This window comes from Neolamprologus multifasciatus, chromosome 15 (assembly GCF_963576455.1).
Source record: "Neolamprologus multifasciatus chromosome 15, fNeoMul1.2, whole genome shotgun sequence".
In the NCBI taxonomy this organism is placed as follows: Eukaryota; Metazoa; Chordata; class Actinopteri; order Cichliformes; family Cichlidae; genus Neolamprologus; species Neolamprologus multifasciatus.
Genome location: NC_140453.1, coordinates 25,256,070 through 25,275,558, shown reverse-complemented (window position 1 = coordinate 25,275,558; position 19,489 = coordinate 25,256,070). Strand labels below are relative to the sequence as shown.

Sequence of the window (19,489 nt, the reverse complement as noted above, 5' to 3'; positions counted from 1 at the left end):
GAAGCTTCCCCTCTGTTCCTTGCCCTGGGTGAAAAATTTCTGAACTATTGAGATGTGGAAATAAAATCTCACAAAGTTACCATGACAACAGTGCAGTAAATAAACGACGCCTGGACAATATATGGGGCCTTTGTTAATCACTACAGCTGACATTAACAGCAGGCTTTCACTCGGTTCGGCACACCGAACCCAAAGAATCCACGTCCGAGTGTTCCTAAAAGTCAAACGTTTGATTTCTACTTCATTTGTTTTAGTTTACCACCCTGGTGTGATCTGAAGCCGCGCAAAGGAAACACATGTGGCGATACAGACCGTTTATTCTTGGGGGAATCCCCCACAGCAAAAGAAACAGGTAGCAGCTAAATCAGTTTTTTATTAACCGTATTTTTTATTTGTGCACAAAAGCTGCCACTGACCCCGCCCACCTCTCATTAAAGATTAATTCAACTGCCAACAAATCACAGAAAAAAAAAATAGATTCTTCATGCTGCAGACAGTCACAAAGGTTTTAACCATTACGGTGAAGAGAGCGAGCACCCTGGAGTTCACTCTTTGGAGCCAGCAATGGCTGACAGGTTCGTCACAGCAGGAGAAACAGAAAAACAAACAAACCACAAATCATGTTGTGTTTGCAGGAGTATCAACAATAGTAATCAATCAAAAGTGATCCTATCAGAAAGGAATGCTTTCTGATGGAGAGACGGATGTGCTCACTTTCCAACACACACGCGGGCAGACACACACACACACACACACACACACACACACACACACACACAGAACTAAACTAAACATCTGGGCTGTCTGTGAGTCTGTGAGAAAGGACAGAAAGAAAACGCACACACACACAAACACACGCACACACACACACACACGCACACACACACACACACACAGCGTAATGGTGTTGAAATACTGATAAAATCCTAATGGAACAAAGAAACCCAAAACAAAACAAAAAATACAGTAACGCTGGAACACACACATACACCATCCATACGTGCAGGGTGGATGATATCGCTATCATGATGTCATTACTGACACAGAGACCCCAACGCCGCAGGGAGAGGAGGAAAGCGTGAAAATCTGTGGCAGACATGGTCGGAAATACAAGAAAAAGTAAATGTGCTGTGTGTGTGTTACATGTGAGTGCAGATGAGCGCTCTTTGAGGTGATGTCACGGTCGAGCGCGCCCGCGTGTATGTGGACTGAGCGGGCGTGGCCGAGCAGATGGTCGTTTTTGTAGCGAGGAATTCGTCAACATCACTCCACTGACATGAAAACTACGCTTCGAGTTTCCCCTGAAGGGACGGGAGACGTGTGCAGGCCCGGAGGTGCTCATGTCAAAACACACTCATGTTTTCTCCTGGGCCTTTTGATGCAATTTCTCGCAGTCTGAGTGCAATCTGAAAATGAGTCCAGATGGCGTGGTATAAAATCGACTTGTAGCTGAAGTCACCAGAGTTTAGGAATTATTAGCATAATCACATAATGCTCCCAAGAGATGTCGAGATGCCGAGCCACACAATCGCACTTCGCTTGTCCGATTCCTTCTGAAGGACCTGAACTCATCGATCACAAGCACATTTTCAAAGAGAAAGTATACCCCTCACATCACTAAAAAATCCATTAATTAATTACAATTAAGAATGTCTCAATTTCCTCAACTGAGCAAGTCTGTAACAATCAAGCATGTTTCTGAAGGTGAGAGAAACCATGAGGCAAGAACACCAAAAACTGTTACCATAAAATGTATCCTGGATCTGTGAGTGACCAATGCTGCCGTAGCATGTCTAATTTAACGTACGACGTACAGGAATACAAGGAAAAACTAAATTTTGTACCAGCGAATGTGCACATGTTGCCTTAAACATGGAGGAAGTCCGTTCACATGAGTAGGGGAAAGAAAAGAAGGAACAGCTCAAACCATTTGTATTCTGATGTTTAGATTTAACCCAGAGAGGCAGTAAGTTGCAGGATGGTCTGCAAATTGGACCACTTAAAAAGCCACTGGAGCAAAAACTATTATTTGGAGGTCGTAATCTATTGCAAATCCCATGTCAGCAGCTAAAGTGGCGAACATTAGAAAAAGGGTTTGTTTCCTTCCCTACATTTCTGCTTTTAAGAACAGGGTGAACTTTAAAGGCTGCTGTGGTCATTTTGTTGGTGGACTAATTCAGTCAATCTCCCCGGGATCTCATGGCGTTTTCCCCATGCTTTCTTTCTATTAAAGGTTCCGTTTTATGGTGTAAGCCTGACATCAGCAGCCAGAACGTTACAATGTGACAAAGGTCAGGGATCTGTGTTCAATATGAGGAAACCGAGAGTAATAAAATAAATATCAGCTCATTCTCATGTATATACGAACACAAAGATCCGGCACAGCCTAGCGGCACACGCGCACTCAGGTGCATTTTTGCACACATTTTCTTAGTTTTCTTAGCCAGACTGTGCTAATTTGAATCATCGTCACACATAAGCACAACCTTACTGTGGATGTAAGAACAGACCACATGACTAATCTACTCTCCTCACTCCTTTAATCTCACAACGTCTCCAGTTTCACCGCATGACTTTCCTGCTACAGCCCCAGACCTGATAAGGCAAACAATGCAGAGCCAAGGCTTGCTTACACTTACACTTACACACACACACACACACACACACACACACACACACACACCAACAAAAGGAATTTGGCCTCAGCATTCATTAAAGCATTCACACAAGAGAGGACTGTTTGGTAACGGGGAAAGAGGTGTGTGTGTGTGTCTGTGTGTGTGTTCCATATCAGTGTGTCCCACCTGCTTCCTCGTCCTCACCCATGCCGATGGGCCCGGGCTGAGGCGTCTCCCCATTCTTTAGACAGTTGTGGATGTAGGTGGCCTTCCAGCGGGCATACTTCCTGTGCTGGATGTTCTGGTGAAGGCAAGAATAAACGCACATCAAGGAAGTTATAACTGACACAGGGAGATATTTTTTTGGGTAAAAGCTAACTGCCGGTTAGCGTAGGACATGCGATATGGTCAAAGTTTGAGGCTGCTGAAAGGTATGAATTTAGTCACTGTAAAGGACGTTCAAACTGAACTCTCATTGATTGAGGTTGTCAATCATTAGTTCCTAATGATGTCATAATCATTAGTTTCCAATTCTCCTTTAATGAGGTCTTCTTAAAAATAGAAATGCTTGTGGGTCCCAGGGTGCTCCGTTCAAAAGTACCCAATTTCACCAATCTAATTTTAACAAGTGGAACCATTTATTCTGCTGATGTTTACCACGGGTCCTAAATTCATTGTCATACACCAGCAATGCAGGATAGGGGCTCTCTTTGTTAAAAAAGTTTTGTAGCTGCAGTCATGATCTGGATGAGGAACTTTCCAGACTGGAAGTCACTGGAACATTGTGGACGTGACCGGATCTACCTGAGACAGCCAGACTGTGACCTGGGCACACGACATATAAAAAGCAGAGCTAGAATTGCTATATTGGAAGTCCTAATCCAAGCGGCACTTGACAAACGTGTTATGTTTGGTCCCCAAACAAAGACAAGAAGGCAGAAATTGTTTGCTGCACCTGTCACATGCCAGCGTGCTCTGAGAGCGAGGCAAACTGTATAACTGCATGAAGTGTGAGCTTTGCTTAGCTTTATTAGTTTCTGGTCGCAGTACAGCTGTACAGGACTGGGTTTACACCGCCAACAAAAAGTAAGACTCATTCTTGTGAGGGCTCTGCTTTATCAAAGATTCTGTTCCTAACTCTTGGACAGACTTGGACTCGTGGACAGGCACAGTTGAGGAGTGGAGGGTGTTTACTCAGGATTTTATCTTTGCTTTTGCTGATGACATGATTCTCTTTGTCGGGTGCTGACCTCTACCTTGCACTGGGGTGGTTTGAAGGTGGGATTAACACAGTCAAAGCCATGATTCCTCAGCTAGAAAAGATGGAGTACCAACTCCGGGTCAGGGATGAGTGTCTGTAGGTCTTGTCCATGAGTGAGGTGAATGGAGCTGAAAAGACTGACAGATCCTTCCTCTCACCAAGTGCTGGGATATTTATTCAGTGTGGCGGGGCGTGGCTTGCGGTGCCATGCAGGGAAGGCAGACGCACCTGAACGGCATCCGCAATCATGCCCTGCCGACTTAAATACGATACTGGGTCCTGCAGGATGGTGGTTATTGCCAGTGTGTGTGTGGTTGGCAGCGAGAGAGAGAGAGAGCTGCAGCCAACAGTGTGTGAACATGCAACCATTAATAAAGAAATGCTGCAGAGCATGAAAATGCACCCAGGTCTGCAACTAGGCCAACCGTGGAAGGAGCTGACCCAAATGGTGGCTGAGATGGTGGCTACACAGCAGGCGCCGGCAGGAAGCATGAACATGCACTGGGGTCTGCTGTGGGTTTCTTACATTCAGGTCTCATTCTGTTGGCTATCCGATTTCCATCGGTACTCTAGAACATGGACCTAATGTGAATCAGGTTAGCTTTTAAAGCAGGGCCAGAGAAAGGAAGGTGTAATTTATTCTACTGATAAGTAGAGAAAACATACTAAAACTGAGTCTGAAATGAAAAAAGCATTACTGGTTTAATTTGGGCCAACTTTTAGGACCTGGATTTTAAATGGGAGGGTATAACTGCTGAAGGCCTGAAGACAAAGAAGCAGGTAAGTAGTTTTGAAGGGTATAAAAAGGTGTAAGCTGTTCAATTTGAAGTTAAACAAAATAAAAATACTTCAGTCCCAAGGTTCAAGGTTCAGGTAGTGAATTTCCCGAAGGAACCTACCCAAGGGATGAATAAAGTTCCATCCATCCAACCCAGAAAAGAAAACATACATAAGGCTGTTAGAGGTATTTATCCAGTGGCTCAGTCCCCTATAGGACTAAGGAGTCAGAGTAACAAAGTTCTACCTGTGGGGTTAACAGGTACAAAGTTGGGCACTAAACCTCAATTATGCACTGGTTTGCACTCAGGTGTGAGTGATGTAAAATTTATGATCAGTGCGCATCTGCCTTTGCTTGGAGTCGCCCACAGAGAATTTACATTACAATTCATAAACTGCGTGTCACAGGTCCTCGGTGTCAGGCAGTGAATGATCACAATGTACTACAATGGAGGTGTGAGGAGACGCAGTAGAGTGTTAATGGGGGCACATTAGAGTGAATCAAGGCTGAAGGATCTTTGAAATATTACAATAGGAGTGAAGCTGATAAGACCTGTGAGAATTTCCTGCTTATTCCAGTTAAGTGCCCAATTCACAGAAGCAGCTCAGAAACAACACGGAAAGCTGACGCCTATTTGTTTAGCCTTAGCATTACCATCGCAGATGGATGAGGCTCCGGTCATTTTAATCCCTGGAAAAACACTTCTGAGATATTAAAGCACGCAAAGCGAAAGACAGGAATGTAACCGCTATAAAAGTTTCAACAGAAAGGTCACACATTGTAAAACTCTCGGTTAAACAATAACTCATAGCAGAGGGAAGCAAATGCTCCCTCACGGGGCAATTTGTTGTCTTTGCATTCATTTAACACCTAAACAGGACTTTTGTAGAAGGCAAAAAGACTCAACAATATCATAAAGACAAAAAAACCTATCTGAGTTGGTCCTTTCAGGTTTTCTACAGTGGTCGGGTGCAGTATGTGCTGGGCGGGTCGGGTGCAGCCTACAGGAAGCTGGACCTATGTTCCCTCTTCGGACTGTGCCTGGCCAGGCCCCATAGACTACTTGGGCCTGGCCTCAGGCGCTCGACCTCGGGCATCCTCCCTGGGGCTGGCTCCGGGGCGTGGTCCAGTTAACCCCATCCCGGGCAGAGTTTGTTCCTGGGTGAGGGACCAGACAATTCGCCATGGATGACCTTACCATAGGGCAAAGGCCCCAGATAACATACCCCCTGGGATCCCAGGGACACACAAACTCCTCCACCACAATAACGTAGTAATTCACAGAGGGAACCACTGGACTTTAAATCTTCATTTGGACATTTGGTTGGTAAAACCTTAAACGTTTCAAGATATGATGAGCCACAAATGCTTCAGTTCTGAATTACTTTCAACATATTTGGTGGAAACATCATTATCTTCATGCAGTCATGTGATAAAGTTTTGTGCACCACTGTGAAAACTTTTTCATGACTGTATAAAAAAAAAAAATTAAAAAAAATCCAGATCCTTTTATATTCTAGGTGATGATCCGATTTTCAAAGAGTGACTCAGGAACATGTAGTTTCCCCGGCTGCTGACTCTTTAGTGTGAAGTACCATGATTAGGGTCACAATGCTTTCAATTCCCGTAATTTGTTAATGTAAAATGCATTGGCTGACAATGTCCCCAGGCGGGCTCATGGCCTCATGGTGGAGAGACATAATTATAGTCAGAGGCAGATGGTCCACGCTGCCTTTGTTAGTAACAATGTAGTGCGGTGACAGCCGGAGTAGAAGAAGTACGCATATGAGCTTTCTGCTCGTGTAGATTTTTATGTCCAGTGAACGCTCTCAGCCAGGCACAGCAACGAGGAACTAACTGAAGAGGAAACAACTGGGTAATAATTCCAATTGATCAGGCGTAACAGCAACTCCTCGTGTAAAAGCAAAATTGTATCTGTTATATCAGGCCTGAACATAAAAACTCAACAGCTGCAGGAGGAAAGAGAAAACAATGATAAAGTTAAAGATCTGGCAGCTTGATGAAGTTAACATGAAATTACACAGCCATGTGTTCACATCTGAATATGGATGCACATCAAACTAAATGTACTGGAGGGCTGGACTGGGGACAGATTGAGGATTAATGGTGTTCTTAATGAACAGAGATAAAAGGGAACGATCTCCTCTAATGGTGTCATCTCTCTTGTCAACTTAAAGTTTGTGGCCACATTAACACATAGACAATACAATTCTAACCAGCTTCAAAATCTGCATTTTGAATTAAATTCTTCAGTCTGAGCTCTCTGAGCTTTCTGTCATTTCTTTAAGTATCTTCAGGAGAAGATCTCCAGGATTCGTGAAGAGTATTTGAAGCTCTTGTTTTGAGGTTTTCTGCCTGTTTTTTCGTTTCAGATATCCAGGAAAGAATCTCCACCCTGTGTCACAAATGGCTGCAGACTCTCACTGTTGGACCTCCTCGTACATACTGACTATGATGTGGATCCATGTCTCCATCAGACCTGTTCATGTAGTTTTCATAACTCTGCCTTTTCTCCCCGTTTCCCTACATTAAGAACTGCTTCCTGACAGCCGTCCTATCACTGAGACCATTTCTGATGAGGCTTCAGTGAGCAGTGAATGATCAACTGAAGGTACATATCATCTCTCTTCTCTTGTGTATGGTCTAGTTGGATCTTTCTTCTTTCTTAAGAACATAACTTTCAGATACTGTTTATTTGCTACAGGCAATTGTTTTGGTTATTAATTTCTTCTTTAGTCACCTAGTGTTCTAAAAACCACACCATGCTGAGATATGGCAAGGTTTCAGTCAATAGCTCTGTGGGAATCACCTTGTTGGTGTTAACTGTGTTATCCTAGGCAATTTTTATAGATTCACCTAAAAAAATGAGAACAAATTATGAGTTTTTGTGAAACACAGGCTGCTCATAACAAAAAGCCAGAAGATTCCATGTCAAACTGGTTCCTGAGTTGTCTGTTTTGTGTGAACAGCACTGGTTCATCCCTTGAGTTGGCTTTTTATTCTTGGAAATAAAATTAAAATAAATAAATAAATAAATAAAACAACTGATTATTGTTCAGAAACTCTGGAGAGCTGCTGCTCAAGACCACTTTACAGGACAAACTGGCTCCTTGGAAGCAAAAACATCAATAAATGACGGGTGGTACGTGCTGACAGACAGGACATCACCTGACATCTGAGTGCTTGCTTTGAAGAAATGTGTGACATTAAATGTGTGCTTGCCTCAGGTACAAAGGCTAGAGTCATTTTTAAAAAGCATTTCTGAAAATACTGAGCTGGATATTTGTGTTTTTCGAAGTCACTGACTCACTTGTCTGGTTCAGAGACTGTTACACGGCAGCTACAGATTCGGTTTCTCTCTCAGAAACAAGTCAGTGGGATGAATTCTGACACACATGGGAACACATGGAAGGCATTCACTAAGTATAAAGGTCCCTGACGGTAACAGTGTTACATAAGATGGTGGCAACACTGCTGAAAACCTCTTTCTGTTGCCTGAAACTCAGTCACCAGTGGGTCTCAGTGTGGGAACATGACAGCTCACCATACATGAACTAAGTGCCCCGTCATGTTTTAATGGTTGGGAATCATACACACCAGGTGTTTACAGGAACAGAGCTAAGCAGGACTGTGTTCATACCGCACTTTCACAGTAAAGGTTCGTACGCGGTCACCTTTAAGCACCTTGTTATTGTGATTTGGTGCTATACAAAGAAAATGTCTATGCAGGGTTTCCTAATGACAGGGTGAACTTTTATCATTAATGGTCGCTGAAATATATTTGGGGACATACTTTGGCCATTTTTCAATTCATCTGGGAGAATCTCATTATCTGTTGTTAATTCACTGGGCCATAAGCCTACCCACTCTTATTTTGAAAGTTCAGTCACTGTCTGGGTGTCTGAACTCAAGAGGACCTCATCCCACAGCTGAACTCCAACAGCTGTGGAATGTTGCAGTTGTCGATCATAACACCTCTATGCAGAGCTCAGCGCCCCTCACAGGGACAAGCTGCAGGCTGACGGTGGAGATAACAGGCAGATAGCTGCAGAGACATCTACAACTCCGTTATGTCTTCATCACAAACGCTGCACATAAGATGTTCAGAGCAGCGACACATTTGAGCAGAATTATTAATCACTTATTTTAGAAAGCGTGGGGCTTCTGCACCACACGTACTGTAATCTGAATCTGTGGGAAACGCTACGCTGTGTTTCACACCTTAAGGCACAAATAACTCCCAGCCACTGCTAATAACCACTAAACTTAAACCTTTGCTTCCAATGATGAGCTTTAATTTGCTCAGACTGTCTCCACTGCTTGCTTACTCTGATGTTCATACAGACTCTGTGGTTTGTTGTGTTGTGGCTGCACCTTCTAATCAAATGGAAATATTTAATGTGTTTGTGCATCTCTTCCCTGAAAATTCAGCACGGCACATTTGGGATCTTTGAAAATTTTTGGCTGCGAAATAAAATAAAGTTCTGTGTTTTAACAATGTCGGGCTGTGCAGCCAGTCTGTAAAGGTTCGCTAATAACTGCAGATTAGCGGGAATATAAGAGCACAAATTCACACAAAGTCTGTTTATCTGCAGCACCCTGAATACATCGCAACAGCTGAGTCAACGCTTGGCCTCACAGCAGCTCTGTTATGAGTGCAGATCACTGATGGACTTGTTAGCCAACATACAAAAAAACAACAACAATGAAATATCAGAAGGAAGGGATTGGTGAATGACCTGAAGTCTCCTTTAACGACATTCCCACAGTGCAGTGACTTGATCGATGTCACGACTGTGTCACTTTCTCGTATCTGAGTCGAAAGAAGCAGATGCATGACTGCTGTCGGGATCTGGCTGCACAGACAGGCCTCGGCAGCAGGATGAATGTTCTGTTTGTTTTGGTCTCTTTGGGGATTATTGGATCATTTATAAATGATTAAATAAAGTCAGCATCATCCCTCAGCCAGTTAACTGATAAATGAGCTTCCTATTGGGGTTGGTCATCATTATAACTCTGCAAAGATCAAACCTGGGACTCCCAGCAGGGTCTTTATCTTACCTCCTCTGACAGCTCCCCAAAAACAGACAAGACATCCAGCAGCAGACTTGAAGTGTAGAACGACTTGATCATGTTCCTGGAGGAAGGAAAGAGGCAGAGGAGGGGGACAGACGGCAGGAATTATGGGATATATGAAGGAGGAAAGGTTGGAAGAAAAGGGGGTTGAAAAAAATGGGCAGAACAGAAGTGAATGAATAAGATGGAAGAACGTCCATTAGTCTCTTACTGTTCCATCACTGAGAGATAAACAAGTCTGTTAAATATCCTTCACAAAGGATTCGTAGTTTCTACTGTCACACATCCATAAACTGCACTGATCCACTGTTCAGGAGTAGGATATAAGCAACAACAAAAAAACATCACAGAGCTCACTGAAGACAAATGGTAAATGGCCTGCATTTATATAGCGCTTTTCTAGTCCCTAAGCTTCACACTACATTCAGTCATTCACCCATTCACACACTGGTGATGGCAAGCTACATTGTAGCCACAGCTGCCCTGGGGGAGGGGCTGCCGGACACTAGCGCCACCGGGCCCTCTGGCAACAGTAGGCAAACATGGGATTAGTATCTTGCCCAAGGATATTTGGCATGCAGCCAGGAGGCTGCATGCCAATAAACAAATAATCCAAAAAGTAGCTATATTAGCAAAAGCACTTTTGATAGAGCTGAGGTAGCTGGTGATAGCCTAGCATACTCAGCCGGATGGTGGACACGTAAACGCTCATGCACGTTAGTCGTGTTTGAGTCCTTTGCTGACACTATGCGTCTGCACAAGCGGCACACCCCTTTGGTTACATCCTCAGGTTTGCCTCTTTGAATCTTTCAGTTTGAAGCCAAAGAAATCCCAAATTGGTGACTTTGTATTTTTTTGGGCAACTAGTTGCTCCATGTTTGGACTTCTGTGTTCTAAACGCGCAAATCAGTCTGTGCATGATTACATTGCTCCGCCCATCAGAAAGTCACCTGCACGAATATATCGCCTATCGTCATTTATTGGACTCATTAATGTTGGTTGGAAAAATTTCACGTATTGGCCAGCCTTAATCAATACCAACTAAAAGTGGTCCAAGCTACAAAGGAACAAACCACTGGAGCAGCTGCAGGCTCAGCACCACAGGACTTCTCCAGAGTGCTGTAGAGCACAGAGCACGCAACACGTAAACACAACACAAACTGTCTCCTGAGACATGATGGATTCAAACATGCATCAGTGCCAGGACACTGTATAAAGTCACTCGAGTTTTAAAAGTGTCTTACAATCACATGAACTCAGATATGTTACAGTTCGTATAAAACGGCGTAATATATATTGGCTTAGAGTTATTACAGTTGGATCATTGTTTTAAAAAAGAAAGCACCTTTAAAACTTTGGCTGGTGCAGGTCGAGAGCCAAACATTTGTGTTTTGAGGACTGCAGATTATCTTTCAGTTATCAGCATTTTTGTTTCCATTACTGTCCCAACCACATGAGCTGGGGCAGGGGCTTAAAAATGCCACTTAGACTGGAGGGGATGGATCTTCTATTTCTGTATAACAGCGTTACTCATTTTACCTCTAACGTCACTGTAAACCTTTACTAAGCTTTTATTGTTGTTTATTAAGCTAACATATACGTTATTACTAGTTAATTATTTGCTTAGTATTGTTTACTTTTTGTTTACTTCTTTATCTGTTATCTGACTCTTGGTAAAAGATTTTAAACAGCATGTGCTTGCGTTAGATGTTGAGGCTGGCCGGGCTCTCTGGTTTGAAGAGTAGATACGTTTGGTAACCACAGCAACCCATCATCACACACACACACACACACACACACACACACACACACACACACACACACACACACACACACACACACACACACACACACACACACACACACACACACACACGTAAGGACAAAGAATGGGCTCCTTGTAGTGCAGAGTGGGAAGTTTCCAAGAAACATTCAGCTGTGTGACTCAAAATGAAGACATGTAAACATGTATGCATTTACACCTCTATATACATGTCTGCATGTATATCCTTGTGACCGTGTGCACGTGTGTTTGTGTGCGTGTGTGTGTGCGTGTGTTCAGGAGTGACTTAACACACGGCTGAGGCTCCTGTTGGCAGCAGACCGCTGCTGCTTGTAAAACCGCAGGTGGGTTTGCTGACCAGCAGCAGAACAGAAGCTTGAGTCAGTCCTGCTTCATATACCTGCTGGAAACAGCTTTTGGGCTGTTTACACCACAAACAAATCCAGAGACACTCGCCTGCATCCATTCATCCTGCATGAGCTGCTGCAGGATGACTGACAGAAAGGGAAACCGACTCTGCACGTTTCTCCCGGGTCAAAGTGCAGACTCTCCAGAGTTCACAGAGGAGACGTCATGCAAGTTTCTGTCTTTTTAGCAGATCTGAATGCTACTGATATGCTATTGAATTGACATTATGCTATTGAATTGAATTGAATTAAACCCCCTTTTAACAGGAAGAAACCTCAGGCAGAACCGGGCTCGGGGAGGTAATAAAGTGTGGAGTGATAAAGTTGCAAACTTGCGGGATGTTGGAACAGGTGTTTTCCTTAAGGATGAGCAGATTTAATTAATTTAATGAAATAATAACTCCTTTGGATTCTGCTGTGGTGATGATGTCACTGTATTACTGATGACTATCTTTCTATCGGCTTCAAATTCTTTTAAAACTTTATTAATACAGCAGATCTTAAACAATGCTGCTGACCAAAGCTTCTCCTCGGACATGCTCAGACTGCTGCATTGTCTACAGCAGCTGTGTTCATGCTGAGACTTCATCAACCTGTTCATCCATGCTTCCTATTGGTCAGAAGCATGGATGGACCAGCGCCGCACCTTTCATGTGAACGTGCGAGGGAAACTCCAGGTGAACTCACAACCAGATAACCAGCTCAGCCCAATAGCTGCTGTTGGGTACCTGAATCCAGGTAATGGGAGGATAAGCGGGTATCTGAAGTCACTTTGTCATGCAGGCATGGTGGATTTCTTTGTTACAGCAGTTGCACAGAGTTGCAGGTGCTTCTGTTTTGTTGTTCTTTGTCTCATTCCTAGGAAATGGTGTGTCTGAGTCAGACACAGGGTCCAACCTTTTAAAGACAAAGCAAAGAAAACAAAGATTGAACTCCTGACTGAAATATTTAGCCAGCCTCACTTAATGTACCATTAGAAACGCAGATAAGACAAACAAAGAACGCATTGAAATCATGTGGAGAACGTATAAACACTTCTGATTATTTCCAAGGTGTTTCCTGTTGGGCAGTCTCATTCCAGGTGATAAACAGGGGGAAGGGGAAATTACAAAGGAAAAGAGTAAGAAACACACATTTTCCAGAGAAATCCCCCAAATCAGCTGTTCCAATAACCTGGTGTCGTGTTATTCTTCCCCGTTAAATATGAGCATTTAACACAACCAGAGTCACTAACAGAAGAGTAATGATTACAAACTAATGTTTTTGGTTTTAATCCATCTTCATTGGTTCAATTAGCTCCAAAGGTTAAAGCTGTGATGGGTGTAAACCAAGGTTATTATCGTTAACGAAAACTAACGAAATAACGAAAACTAGAAGTGAAAAAACATTTTCGTTAACGGAAATAAAAAGAAAAACAAAAAAAGAAAAACTAACTAAAACTGGAATGAGTGTTCACAAAACTAACTAAAATTAACTGAATTTATAGCAAAAATGTGTTTAGTTTTCATTGATGTGTGCGTGTCATACAAGAGTCAAGGGTGAAAATGAAGTTTAGTTTCCAGATTTTTTTCTTGCTGTGTCTCATTATGCCAGCAGGTGGCAAGTACGTTAGTCGAGTCGTCTGTGTTGCTGCTCCATCCACGCGCAGAATCATGTCAGGAAAAGTCGGGAGAAAGCGCCAGAGTCCAATTTGGGATTACTTTGAATATGACTGTGTTTTGGATAAAGCAAGTGTCTTGTAGTGGAAACAGACAAATTATGAGGGACATTTCTAAAGGGAAAAAAATCCCACAAACCTTAAAGTGCACTTGAAAAGCTCACACAAGAAGGCTAACCTAGCTTAGCTTGAGAAGGTAAGGGAGCACACTCAACCCTCATCCCCAGAAAACAGAAGCTAACCCCAGGCAAGGCAGCGTGATGCATCCCGAGACAACAGGACGGGGATATCTACACAACTGTGTGAGTCAATTACCTTCAAAAAGTTTATCAATTCACTTGAACCAAAATTACGAACACCCGGTGCTGCAAGAGTTAATAGTCTCATTGGGGCCAAGATATACATTTTATAGTTGCCTGGTATCAATGGTTGTTCATCTGCCTTTATTTATTTATTTAAAGAACCCATAGGTGGGAATGTGAGTTGTCTGTCTCTGCATGTTAGCCCTGCGACAGACAGGCGACCTGTCCAGGGTGCAGGGTATGGTAGCTGGAATAGCAACATACCCAAGGATAAGCAGAAGAGAATGACTGATATGATGAAACTGGGATTTTGTTACACTTAATTATTGCAAACACAACTAAAACTATAACTGAAACTAATCAAAACTAAACTGAAACTAAGGGTTTTCAAAAAAATAAAAACTAAACTAAACTAGCAAACAATTGGTAAAAACTAATTAAAACTGATATAAAATTGAAAATCTGAAGTCAAAACTAAATAAAAATAAAAACTAATGAAAATTGCAAAACTATTAAAACCCTGGTGTAAATACTGTGATTAGCAGCAGAAACATCTCTGCTAAAACACTCTCAGCTGAACGTTGAATGAAGATCAACAGGCTGAGGTGGTTCCCTGACCTAAATAGGCAGCATATTTCCACACGATGCCTGAGTTACTGCTTCCATGGAAGGAGATGTGACCTGCTTTCCACCAAACGGTCTGGAACTGGATGTACGGACGCAGAAGTCCCCCGAGACCAAGACTGTCCCCAACAGGGCCGTCGACCATCTGATGGTGATGGCAGAAATTGAGCGTGGACACGCAGCAAGGAGCAGCATTCCTGAATATTCCTGAACATTCTGAAAAATTTCGCACTGTGACACTGTGAGGCGTAAAGGGAGGCGGCTGTGCTTATTTTCTGCCATGAATTCTGCTCTATTCGTGTAAGTTCATATTAAAAACACGGGCAGAGTTTCAAATAATGAGCTCAGTGTGCAGATGTGAGGAATTCAGGCTGCTCTGCTTCACCCAGGCCTTTCTACTCTTGGCTCTCGCTGACATCACTGAGTGGGGATAGCCCTGATACGGCCCCCTCATGCACGAGTGTGGGAGGAGCCTAATATTGTGTTTCAGAGTGAGGAAAGACTGAGGAGCTGCAGTATGAAAGACGTAAAGTGTTGGGGTGTTTCCAACATGTTTTCTGTCAGAGGAAAAACATCAAGACTCAAAGAAACTAATAAAAGAAAAAAAAAAAATATCCAGTGAAATCCTCCAACAAACCCTTCCAGTGACCCGGTTAGATACTGACCTCCCTCGTGAATGATCAGATTAGAGAGGAAGGTCATAATTAAACCATGTGTGAATAAAACGTCAGACCGTCACTAATCGATTTATTAATAATTACAAACTTTCATTCTTGGATGGGCGAGTAAAACCTCTTGGTTCAAAGCAAGGATGAGCTGCACTGTGGCCCAGTATGAGAATAAGAAGAATTATTTTGAACACTGAATCATGCAAAGCTGGTCTTATAGAGCCCACAGTCTAAGTTACGGGTCTAACTGGAATCTGAATATTACCTTTATCTGAGAAACTGAGTTTCTTTTGACAGAAGCTGTGCTCACATTTTCAAAGTCACAAATCATATTTTTGTGGTCCACAGAACACCAGTGCACCAGGTAGTCTGTGCATCCCGCTTATTCACTGAGGTTTGAGATATTTTTTTGAGCAGAGAAACAGCAGGACTGTGTGGTTCTGCGGGCTGGGAGCTGCTCTGTGATTCTTCCTGCAAGACAATTCCTTCCATGAAGTACTTGTACTCGTGAATACAAATCTCACATCAAGTCCTTTGTAATGGCAATCTAATGTTTAGACTCCATCATGAACTGAAGGTTTAAATACCTCAAAGTTTCTAATTGGACTAATCAGAGCATCATTCAATGATTAAATCATTGCACTGACAAACCAGTTACACAGGGCCATTACACTCTTCTGGGATGTTATGATTATAGGCCAAAGTCAACTTCAAAGTCCTGCTAGTAAGTGCACACAAACCTACACACACACACACACACACTTAAGGAGCGGCTCGGTTCTCACTTGTGGAATCGTCCTGCTCTGTCCTCGTTGTCAGCGTAGAGGAATAATTTTAAGGCATAGTTTTCGATGTGGGCGTTCCCAACCACCTCCTGACTGATGGACTCGTTATCACTCAGCTCCTTCTTCATCTGTAGGAGAAACAAAAACAACAATGCATGAACGGAAACGTGTAAGCTCTGCAGAGGAAAGCAATAAATCTGTTTTAGTGTCAAACTTTGGTTGTGAAAGGCGTAATATGTTTTAGCCACGTTACTGAAACTGATCAACAGATCAGAAATATAGAAGAACATCTGCACACGCTCACGTTTGCAAACGGATAGACCTGCAGAGCTTTTAGACCAGGTACTGTTTTAACTGCTGAATCAGGTGACACACACTCAATGCATTCACTGTACGAAGACCAACACTTACACACCAGTGCCCACAAATTCCCTCAAAGCCATCATTAAAACAGGGCCTCTCTTTTACCAGCTAAACCCTTTTTCTGGAGTATTCCATCTACTGGATGTACTGGATATCCTAGTATCTGCTTTATTTACAGTTTTTAAAACTTAGTAGGACCTGCAGATGATCCTTTAAACATCCAGCAGAGGCCGGAGAAACTAACCCTGATCCCTGGATGTGTCGCTTTTGGTTTGGTGCACGGAAAAACACTTCTGACTTCTTAGCTCAAATGTTTTAACTCAGGCAAACACATCCTCGCCTCAGCAGGTGCCATCTAGCATGATGCTTGATTAGTCTCGCTCACTCTGCTTCGCTTTGATTAGGTTTGCTCCACCTGTAATTGCTCCTCTATATGAAATGCCTAGCTCTGTCCATTATGGCGTCCAGCAGGCTTCGGGTTTCTTGTAAAAGCACTAAAGCAAACACGAGGGTTGCTTCCAGCAGGTGGACCCTGGCCGGGCTGAATAGATACTCTGTTCGCTGACTGTGAGTCGTAGCGGAGGAATGTAAAAGCACTGAGCTGAGCGTAGGACAGCAGAGGACAACTGGCCTGGGAATACAAGAATGTGGGATGAAAGGAAAGTCGCTAAACTCAGCCACGACTCTCAGGCTCGCTCGCTCTGGTTAGGTTTCCGTTTGACAGGCGACCAAACTTAAAGTGAAGCAGAAGAATTAGTGCCACTTTTTAAATGTAAACCTGGACCAGGTTAGAGCGAAGCAAGCCTTTGATACGAGACCATGACGCCTTACTGACTCTGGGAGCAGCGAGTGTGACGCATGGAGGTGCAAACCAAGTCCAGACTAACAAACCGGGTCCGCTTCCCACAGAAATCCACACATGCACAGCAGTGTGCATGAGCGACGGGACGCCCAGCCGCGCTTTCATGAGCTCTGTTAATAAATGAAGACCATAAATATGTGTGTGACAATGAATCACAGAGACTCCAGCTCCAACACCTCTGACTGCAGCTGATGCTTTATGCTCAAGTCTGCAGCCCCGGCCCACTTCTTCCTTTCCACTGTCGCTGTCACCAAAGTGCTTGCTCATAGGGTCATAGTACGATTGTTGGGTTTTTCTCTGTATGTATTATTGTAGGGTCTACCTTACAATATAAAGCACCTTGAGGCAACTGTTGTTTTGATTTGGCGCTGCATAAATTAAATTAAACTGAAATCAATTCAAATCTAAATTCTAGTTGCAGTCATTTGAATTTTCCTCCATCATCCGCTGAGCAGTGTTCATGAGTCTGAGCTTCAAGTCAGTGTCTCTAAGCTCAGAAAGCTTTGAGTGTCTGAGATCAATACACGTTTCCTTGACGTTAGTGAGGTCTTAACCCTTTTTGAACCATGAACCTGGTGGTCAGTGTAAAAGCACACTTTACTGTAACTCTGTTAATGTTTGTGTTAGAGACGAAAATCAAACGGTTTTGGAAAAAAAGAGTACCCGTGCTCTGCAGTGATAGTTGGTGTACCATAATAGCACCAAGTACTCACAGAGTGGCATGAAAAATCAGCCGCTCAGGGCTCAAGAGGAAATTAAAACAGCTGGACACATGTATCCATCTGGGTTTGGGTCTACATTTGTGAAAACCTTCAGTTCAGTCCATGATGTGTTTCTGATAAAGTCCATCTTTGTTCAGATGCACGTAATTCCCACAGTCACAGGTAATCAGAACCACCACAGACTCATCGAACAGACTCCAAGAAATCTGAGTCTTTGTACAGTATATTTGATAAGGCTGCACAATTAATTGAATTATAACCTCGATCATTTTGGCCTCTCACCCTTAAATGAACATGACTGAGCAACAATAACAATGTGTTCTCTGCCAATAAAATGCAAAGTAGAAGCAAATCGAGCAGCTTGTTAATCTGCTTTACTTACAGAGCCAGAATTAGCCGCATTACTCATTCGCTCACTCCGTTCGTAAAGCGGCTGAGCTGATTTTAAACTGCGGTGTGTCCTGCATCAGTTTTACCTGATAAACTCTGCAGGTAAAACAGATTGATTAAGTCACAGCAGAAGGACCACCTGTTTGACCACCCTGATCTCCCCGCTGTGAGAGACCACGGTGCTCATCCTCAGTGGCTGCTGCAGGAGACAACGATCTAAATTTAGCAGCATCTACCATGACTGGCATCTCTGAGGTTTCCCATCCTGCATCACATGAAACAGATTTTCAAACAAGTGATTTTCCTCCGTCCTAGTGAAAGGCTTGAGCTGGCAATGACAGTGGAAAATAAAAGTCCAGCATGCCTAGTACGTACGAGTCAGGTCAGCGAGGAAATGGGGGGGGGGGGGGGGGGGGGGGGGGGGAGGAGTTGCTGCCGTGGTTTCAATCCTGACTCAGAGCGCTGCAGAATGAGTCACAGCAATGAGCAACAGTTCATTAAGGAGTGGAAACCTCAGGGTGTCCCCGTGTTTCACAGTCCTTGTTCGGGCTCCATCTGGACAATACCAGCGCTTCCACATGATTAATCGGGTTTGTGCTGGTGTGATGCGCTGTGATCACAGTCTGACTGCAGCTGAAGTTTACCGAGCAAAACCAGATCAGAATAAGACGGAGCATGAATCAGGTCCGTGTTTGAACCACTCCTGCTGCCTGCTATCAGCCTGGGAAACAGTTTTGCAACAGGTTCACAACATGACACCAGTTCTCTCTGTAAAACCTGAAACCTGCTCTGAAAGCTGGCATAGGCCCTGATCACGGCCTTATTTGTGGCCATCCTCACCTGCTCCTCAGAAAAAAAGGAAATTAAAGTTTTCTTTTCTTTACCAGATGTTGCATCAGCTTTCCCTCTCGGACTCTCCTGCAGTGATGCTTCATGGAGACGTCACAAGCAACCGACCTGCTTGCGACTCCAAGCCAGCAATAGGCATCAGAAAGACGCAACAAACGCGGCAGTCGTCACCATGTTCAGAGCATCAAGCAAAAGCTGACACAGTCAGGAGTGGCTGTTTGATATTTTACAACCCACAGTTAATATTCATATTTTGTAAATGCTCACACTGAACAAGTTTACCTAAGAATATTTCCCTAAAAAGACTCCACCCAGAGCAAACT

The 19,489-nt window shown here is 43.4% G+C and overlaps 1 protein-coding gene across 4 annotated transcripts in view; it reads right to left on the bottom strand.

Annotated features, from left to right (window-relative positions):
* The window catches only part of vta1 (vesicle (multivesicular body) trafficking 1), a 73,154-nt gene that overhangs the window by 37,488 nt on the left and 16,177 nt on the right, over positions 1 to 19,489 (bottom strand). For all 4 annotated transcript variants that reach the window (XM_085134398.1, XM_085134399.1, XM_085134400.1 and 1 more), the window contains exons 3-5: positions 15,981 to 16,108; positions 9,740 to 9,815; positions 2,805 to 2,919 (exon numbers count right to left, since the gene is read on the bottom strand). In XM_085134398.1, the coding sequence (XP_084990524.1) occupies positions 2,805 to 2,919; positions 9,740 to 9,815; positions 15,981 to 16,108 (319 nt within the window). The remainder of the gene's footprint in view (positions 1 to 2,804; positions 2,920 to 9,739; positions 9,816 to 15,980; positions 16,109 to 19,489) is intronic.